The 9,638-nt window shown below is 26.6% G+C and overlaps 1 protein-coding gene across 1 annotated transcript in view; it reads right to left on the minus strand.

Annotated features, from left to right (window-relative positions):
• Window positions 1-4,090, minus strand: part of LOC113555377 (pikachurin-like) — a 68,605-nt gene extending 64,515 nt beyond the window's left edge. The window contains exon 1 of the mRNA XM_026959745.1: window positions 3,531-4,090. Coding sequence (XP_026815546.1) covers window positions 3,531-3,678 — 148 coding nt within the window. The 5' untranslated portion in view covers window positions 3,679-4,090. The remainder of the gene's footprint in view (window positions 1-3,530) is intronic.
• Window positions 4,091-9,638: the final 5,548 nt, after the last annotated feature.

A 9,638-nucleotide genomic window follows, 5' to 3' on the forward strand; every position in this document is an offset into this window, starting at 1 on the left:
GCCAATCGTCTTTTTATATGTATGAAATATCAAACAATATATAAAAATAATTATAAGTTATAATATTAATTTTAGTACCATAAATAAAAAAACGATTATCATGTTTTGATATACGTTTCATAACCACATAAAATATATAAACTGAAGAAAAATCGTAAAAATAAAACTAAACTTTGTCAAATTATATTGATTTAAATACAGTTCTTCCACATTAAAGATTTTCCCCTTCAAAATTCTTTTATTTTTTTATACATAAAATCCATTTAATTTAACTTCTATTTTTTTTTAAATTTTTACTAAAAGTTATTTTAAGTAGGTTTTTTAAATTAAACTATTTAACAATATAACTGACAGAGGCAATTATATTCTATCATGAGACAAGTTTATATATATATTATGCATATACTCCACTATTGTATTTATTACATTATTATTTAACACTGAGTAAAAAATTCTCTGTATTCAATATTATTATGTTTTATCGATATAAATCTAAACACGAGGAAAAAATAAAAAAAATGAATATCTTCTCAAACTAATTCATGTTTCTTCGTAAAATATTTTATATTGATTTTCATTTAAAAAAATATAATGAACAAATTTTTAATAAAAAATCATATATGTGCTCATAAAAATATTAATTTCTAATAATTATTATCTTATGTACGTAGTACGTATGGAGTAAAAAGTAAAATACGAATAGCTATCTATTTAGTATTTAAACACTAAAAGGTTCAATAGGTAGAAGGTACTCTATGGTGTTCGTTCCACTGAAAACCATTATCATATTATGTTTGTGCGTGATGTGTATTGATTATTATACAAAGAATAGAACATTTTTGTATGTTACATTTTTACATAATATCACATTGTAATAGTCACATGCATTTTGAACTTTCTAACTTAAATTTCGATTTTCGTTGTATACATTTTAAAATATGAAAAGGATTTAAAAATAACACATGTATTCAAAACTGCAATAAGAATGATTGTTATCGTACATATTATTATATGATATTTAAGTCTTGTTGTTTTTTTTTTACTTAACTAATAACTTATAAATACAAAAACGAAATTGTTAAGTTTAACGATTGCCTTAACAAAATAATTTAAAATGTAAGTATATGTAAATACTTGGATTATGTATAACAAAAACAATATTCAATTTAAGATTTATTAAATTAAATGCTGTATTAATTTCAAAGAGGTGATTTTAAAGTTATACAGTACATTGTAATAGTGCAAATGCAATATGTATTATAATTAACATATCCATATATTTTAGTAAAAATGAATTGAAATGTAATTTAAAATGTATAAAATATAAAAACACTATACGTACGATTAGGCATATTGTTTTATTTTTATTTAATTAATTTGTTAATATATTTTTTTAGTTGAGTACTTGTGTTCAGCCTGGGATACATAAAACAAGCTGAATTGCTAATTATTGCAATACCCCGACAAATTCAATTAAAATACCCTTTTTACTATTCGTCATAAATTCATAAGCGAGAGTGATGTTCATTAGTACACAGGTGACTAAAAATAAATCTGTTGAACGAAATATTAAATCAAATTAATAATCAATGGGTTTCTATAGTTAGGGTTGCTCTCTAGTGTCTATCATAAAATGACTAACACGCGTAGAAGGTCACAGATAAAGCTTCTACCTATATATACTAAAATTGTGGCTATAACGTGTATATCATACAGCATTCATTATTTGATTAACATAATAACTTGTTTCATTATCATATTATACATAAACATAATACATATATTTTCTTTATGTTAAGTGTTATCAATTTTCCCCTAACATACGTGTTTTGTTTTACTGTCATTTTTAGTGTTAAATCTACTTTATACATAAACTATATGTTTAAATGAGGTTTTCAAATTTTCCTCAAAACTTTGTATTGTAAAAATAAATTACAAGTAATGTTCGCCGGAGATGCATGAGAATTTAATATAATATCTACTTTATTTTATGATAATACAACGATTTACTTGATAAATCATTTAAATTTGTTTCATAGTATTCGTAATAATATCTCACCTTATAGTTTATTTAGCAACCTAACTATTAAATATCTACCTAAACTACTAAATAGGCAATAATAAATTACAAGTATTTAAAAACATAATAACATAATATATTAATATTACGAACCCCATTATATTATTAGCAATACAAGCATGTATTCATTTTGCATACACAACACGCCTTGTGTAAACATTTTACATTGCGGCTAAATAATATAAAACTCACGTAAAATAATCTAGTTTCTTTATGATACAATTAATTTCATAGGCATTACAAACATTTTGTTATCTTAAGCTCATACAATGTGTTAACTTTAATATCTTTAAATTATTACTATTTTTTTTTTCATTTTATAAAGCAATATTTTTTACAATCAAGTAATTGTTTTAGATTCTGAGCATAGCAAAAATATAATGGTCTTATTAATGTTTTAGGTATATATTGGATTCTATCTATATTTCTTGTGCTACGAAATCTATTAACGTTTTGTATATGTTTCCAAAGATTATGGTTATAATTTTTAAATATTATTCAATTAGTCTTACACATATTTATTAGTAATTAGTAAATTACGTTACAGTTTTAATAATGAATACCTGTCAGTGTATTTCAGAACTGAGCAGTAAGTTTAAATACCACGCTCACATATACCTGAAAGATTAACTACCATTATTAATAGATGCTTTAAAAATTGGAGCAATTATGACTTAATCATGTAGGTACCTAATGGGTGATAATTTCCCAGTTTTTAATAAATTAAATGTTTTTAAATAGTGTTAAATGTAACACTCGTTACAATTTGTGAGACACATTAACAATAAAATTTAAAGATAATTATTATTTTCAAATGTTAAACACTTTTTAAGGGTGGCTGTATCTCAAAATGACCATACTTCGTGTTAGCCAATGTTTGCGATAGTTGTATGGTACCTAATCTATCAATACGATGGTAGTTATTCGTTTCTAGATCAACGTTTAATAATAATCGTAATTGATGGCACGCGAGTGACTAATTCAAAAAATTGAACTAAACAACGGGAAGACAAATGCTTTAAAAAAACTTCAGTTTTGTTAAAAACACCTTCAAAGTTTCAATATAAATCAACGACAATTGTACGTATTAATACCATAAAGTAATCTCCTATTTACGGTTTTTTTTCATACTTCTTATTCAACTCACTAAAATTACAGTAATTGATATTTATATGTTAATAGATCATATAACGTAAGAACAGCTTAATCCACAAACCAATATTATCTTAAAATAAAAACAAAATGAAGTATTTAACTACTAGTGTTAAAACAAATTATGTGCGCACAATCATTTTAGAATGTTTGACAAATTTGGTTTTAAAATATATTATTTTATAACGGTTTCTAAAACAAAATTATGGGATAAGCGATAAGCTATTTTGGTGCTTCTGGAGCTTTTAGTTTTTTCCCCATTAAAACCATTATCAAATGTTATATTTGATAAACTTACCTTGAAACGCCGCTTCAAACTGTAACGATTTTTCGACGGCCGACAACTCGCCGCCGATCATTGCGCCGACCGCGACAACGACCGTCACCAACAACACCGACGACAACCGAAAGTCGTACATACTATTCACTGTACACTGCACCGGCATAGACTCAGTTGGAGATGAGGGGTCACTCTATTCTCTGTCAAACATTCACGCGGCCAATGGTCGTCGCCCTTTTCGCTTTTTTTCGGCATCACGTCTCGTCATCGTTCACCGCGGCTTATTTTAGTTTTTCAAACACTAACTTTAATACGCACTCGCACACACACCCACGAGGACAGACAGATACGACGTCGCTTATAACGCTCTGATTTTATTATTAACTCATTGCGAACGCACCACAACGAATTGTAATTGTACTTGTGATATTGTTTCGTCGGCGAGACAAAAAACAAAAACCCGAGAAAAAACTACCCCGTCGGGTGGAACGGCGGCGGTGACGACGACGACGACGACGACTACGATAACGAAAACGACGCTACTCTCGTCACGGTGCTACGGACGTTTGGCAACTGTGTGTGGAATTCTCAGTCCTCGAGCGGGAGAGGCGTATTATCATTATTAATATTATTATTATTTTTGACCGCCGACGAACGCACCCACCCCTGGTGGTTAGAAATCGTGTGTTCGCGCATTGCGCTATCTATGTGCTGAGGTGTGACGATCACCGAGCCTGTGCGTCCGGACGTTTTTAAGACCGAGTCAAAGACGCTGCAAACGGTTCGGTTCGGCGGCAAGTGTTGCTAAATTGTGACAACATTACATTAAAATGTAAAAATATCTTTCTGCCTATTGTAATAAATTTCTAATAATATTATGTCTACGTCTACTACACTACCACTATATTATATAATACTACAGTGAATAATCGATAATATAACGTAACATTTTATATATATGTACGTCAATTTGAAAGTCCAGCGGTAAAGACGCACAAACTTTCTTTGGATATAGGTACCTTATGTGGCTAATATTCAGTAGATCATAATATAACACCCTAAGACTTCAACAATTTTGAAAACGAAGAACATTTTTAGATTTTCCTTTTAACCTTACTATATCTTATCGATTACAATATTATAAAAAGTTTTCCATTATAATTTACACTATAGATATCATATGGAGTAGACTCTCAGGGCTCATTACAAAGCACATAAACTGAGTATATTTTGAATAGCTGAAAAAGCTTGATGCACTCTTGAAAGATATTGTTTTCTTTCGCAATGTTTTACGGGCTTAACCCGAAGGCTGGAATAAGTCTATTTCGAATTTAATGACTAAAAGAAAAGTTAGATTTTGTTTCGAGTTATTTATAGTAATAAACTATATAATACGCATATTAGTGGACGTTACACTCCGAGCACACACGAACGACTGCAGACAATAGTGGACTGTTAATGATATCTTATGATAAGAGTGATCGTCGGATATTGTGCTAGAAATCCAACAAATATGCTTTGAGTATCTATATAATTCATAATTTTGTTATTGATAATATATTAATCTGTATATATATATATGTGTGTAAGCGTGAAAGGTACTTTTTAGTTATTTATTTATTTATGTATAATAAACGGGTATTAACCCTTTAACAATTAGAATAATTATAAGTACAGTTCAGCTTATCTTATAACAGAATTTGGATACAAAAAAGAAATACAAATTATTATCGTAATATTTAACAACTAAAGAAAGAATAAATACATAGTACAGTAAAACTCATTAATTAATAATAAATGGTTACATAAAAACAAAAAATAAGAATAAAAAATAATAGTAATATTTAAACAAGAGAATTTAAATCTAAAGCAAAATAAACATTTTGTCTAAATACAAAACGCGACATACTAAAAAAATCAACAAGATCCATTTTATTGTTATTCAAAGATAGAGCTCTGAGGAAAAACGAGGTTAACGAAGTATAATTATTTTTTGAAAGAGAAACATAAAAAAAATTAGATTTTCTTAATACGTGAGTTTGTACATTAAAACCAATGTGGGATAACAATTCAGGAGAATAAATAAGACCATTTAATAAGTCATATAAGAACATAATATCCCCAACATTTCTCCTCAAATCACAAGACGCGATCCCCAATTGGGAAATCTGCAATTTATAGATTCTCTTGTGATAGGTATATTTAATCTGAAGCATACATTTTTTAAAAATGTATACTGAACATTTTCAATTAGACTGGTATATGAAAAATAGTGAGGTGACCAGACAATTGATCCAAACTCAATATGAGACCTAACCAGGGAAAAATATAAAGTTTTTAAGGCATTGGTATTTTTAAAATTTATCGTGCTTCTATTAATAAAACCAAACATCTTAAAAGCTTTTTTAATAAAAAATCCATATTAAAATTGTTTAATTTTAATCCCTAAGTCTCTCATGGAAGAAACTATTGTAACTATATAACTATCAATCAAATAATTATAGGTGACTATATTATTCATTCGAGAAAACGTTATCACGCTGCATTTATTTATATTTCATGGAAGGTGATCAACACTACTTCATTCAACAAATTTATCTAAATTTGACTGCAATTATAATGCATCGTTTGTTGATTTAATAACTGAAAATAGTTAAGCATCATCAGCAAATAAAAAAATATTAACTGAGCTATCAAAAATAGATAGTAAATCATTAATAAATAATATAAATAAGAGGGGTCCGAATATGCGCGTCTACCAACGATAGTCAAACTCAAAAACATAATAATATTATTTTGATTTAAATTTTAAATTTAAAGCATTTTATATAATGATAAATCAAAATAAAATTTAATAAAATATAAAATTAATAATTCACGAGGTAGAAAATTTTGTGATATGTTTATAGTATTTCAACAAAAGGATTATCCGTTAAAGAACTTGATGCCATATGCACTGCAAAACAAAAAATAAAATAGCTATTGAGATATTGACGAAAAATGTTTCCCTATGTTTTTTGTTTCATCAATTAGCTAATCCCCACAACCATTCAATATTCTGTTGTTGAACGTCTGTTGTCGAATCTTAAAAATTGTATGTGTGGTTAACTGTTAGGTGATTGAAACCAACCTTTTCTAATTCTTCTGTTTTATAACCAATGCGTCCATGCCAACAACCAGAATAGATGGCCATCAGCTTATCTTAATATTATTTTTGATTACATCGAATATTGTTTATACAGTCCTATCTTTGGCCTAGATCAAATAGCATTCTTTTGTCTCTCTACATATGCTTCTAAAAATCCATTATTAAATTAAAATATAGATATATACGATATAGATACAAACATCAGCGTAACTAGGGGGGATTTAGGGGGGCTTAGCCCCTATATAAGGTTTTACTTTTTAGCCTCAATTAGCCTTCAAATTATTTTTAACTTTGGTTTTCTAGGTCTCTAACCCCTATAACTACTAATCCTAGTTATACCCATGGGTACAGATGTAAGTAAGTTATCGATAATACGGACTTTTATATAATGTATAAACTTTTATTTATTTTAAATACCAATGTACCGTTTACTATTATTTTAAGTTTTTTGGTAGTGGCATAGCGTAGTGCTTAATACGAATTAATAACCATGGGTAATAAATCATATAATTAACTTTAACAATTGTTGGAAATAATTGAATACAGATGACTATATAAAATATATAAAATGTTTTTACTTTTATATTATTAAATTAACGGCAATTTTAATCGTAATATACCTTATAATATAATAATAAACATTAGAATACTGAGTACTTGGTTAAACCCAGGGGCGTCATTTTAATTTTTTTTTAGTACGCATGAATATTTTGCAGGCCACTATTTATTTATTTTTCGACTTATTTGAAATTATTGTGATGTGGCCGAGCGGGCTATGTAGATGTGTCTTGCGGGCCAAAATTTACAATTTAGAATTTTAGATACGCAAATGTATACCCTGCATACCGTAAATGACGCCCCTGGTTAAACCAAAATTAATGCCGCATCAAAGATTCATCTACTAAAGTTAAAGAACAAGAATGGTTTAATGGGATTTTTATGGACGCAATAAAAAAACAATCTGAAAAAGATCGAACTGAAAAAAAATTAAAAAAGAACGTTCTAACATTGTATTTTGTTAAATTAATGTGTTATGTAAATTACGAAAAAAGTAAAGTGGACATTAATTAAAATAAAATAATTTTAACGTGAATGTATATTATTTTATTTCTTTTAATTAGAAATTCGTTTAATTTTTAATTATTCCACCTAAAAGCTAAAAATGTTATAATTTTTAACTATAATTTGATATTATATTTCGAGATTATAGTTGTATTTTGATTGTCTTATTTAAACAAAGTACGTAGTTGATAAATATATTTAAAATAATCCCTGGTTAAATTTATTTTAAATTAATTACTATTATAACCATAAATATGCAAAAATAAAATTATATTCCATAATTGACAAATCTCCTATTTATATCCTATTTATATTAGCAATAATTATCAATTGCCTTAGTTTTATAGGTTTGTAGATCATTTGTGTTGCATATAAGAGTATAGAAGTGAACTTATAAACGTGTATTAACTATTAAGTAAGCTGCGGAACATTGAAGTTAATTAATGACAGTCGAGTAAAATAATATACATTACCAGACAGTAAATTATTCAAAAGTTTTATACTTAAAACATATTGATGTTACATTAATCAATACAGCCCTTAGCCTTTTAATTAGGTATAAGAGTTTAGGTAGGTACCTAATCATCAAGTGGATGAAAAATATTTACTAAGGATTAAGTTAATCTTAACAATGTATGTTAAAAAGATTTTAATTTAATTTAATTTTAATAATCTTCTGTATGGAGATCATATACTATAGTCATATACTTATATTCATGAATAGAGTATGCTAATGCACAACATAATATTAATTGGTTTTTTCTTGGTTAAAATTCTCCATCAATTTCTAAATAAATTACACAAAAACCTTACACTTATCTAAATTTAACAGTAAATTTATCGAATTAGAGCATCCAACAAAGCTATTTAAATTGTATTGTGATTTCAGGTAGCTTAAAAGTGTCGTTAAATTTAATTTAGGTATTCTAAACCCTTATGACTAATCTATAAGAAATAATGAATGAATAATAATTATATAAAATACATATAGGTATTTATATAATTTAAAAAACGTAGACCATGGTTGCCACTATTCTCAAGCTACCATTATGGCATCTATAATCTAGATACTACATAACTTTAAAATAAATTCAAAATATCTTTATGCTTTATGTTTTCATTACTACCACTGATGATACATTATAATATTCTTCATAATTAGTATCCATTATATTTTAATTTGTAACTAGTATACATTTGACCATGTCAATAAAAAAAACCTTGATTTGGAAAAACTTAAAATTATTTTAATCTAAATTTTTGAAATGGAAATATGAATGCAATAATCTAGTCAAAACTAACTTTGTTTTTTTTTTTTTGTTTTTTAATAATAATTCAATCAAACACATTATAATAAATTATAAAGATAACGATGTCCAACCTTGTACGGAGACAATTTTATTATTATTAATATAAGTAGTAATTATTATTATTATTTTATAATATTTAGTAATAATTTTGTAAATATAAATGTCTATGACTAGAACAGAATTTGTTTACAAGGATTTTCTTTTTAAACATTTGTACAAAATAAACCTATTATATAATACTAAAATAAATAATAATAATAAAAAAAAATTATAAATACATAAAAACAAAAATGGGTAAATAAATACCTAAACATAATTTTATGTAATTTTGCACTCAATAAGAACCAACAACTTCAATGTGAAACAATATAATACGATCATTAGTTCCTCGCTCTATTTGTTTTTAGGTAGAGGAAACAAGATTTGTACAAAATGGGAAAAAGTGGTTATACTCATGGTTTTTTATTTTTATTTTTGTTAAACTCCAAAAAAATTGTATTTACACTTACATAAAAAGTGGGCTTCATTTTTAATTATTTCTGTCAAGCCTTAATAACAATGTATTTTCATTTTATTTTTTATTCTTAATTATTTTTAATGTAAACA

The sequence above is a fragment of the Rhopalosiphum maidis genome, chromosome 1, assembly GCF_003676215.2.
Source record: "Rhopalosiphum maidis isolate BTI-1 chromosome 1, ASM367621v3, whole genome shotgun sequence".
In the NCBI taxonomy this organism is placed as follows: Eukaryota; Metazoa; Arthropoda; class Insecta; order Hemiptera; family Aphididae; genus Rhopalosiphum; species Rhopalosiphum maidis.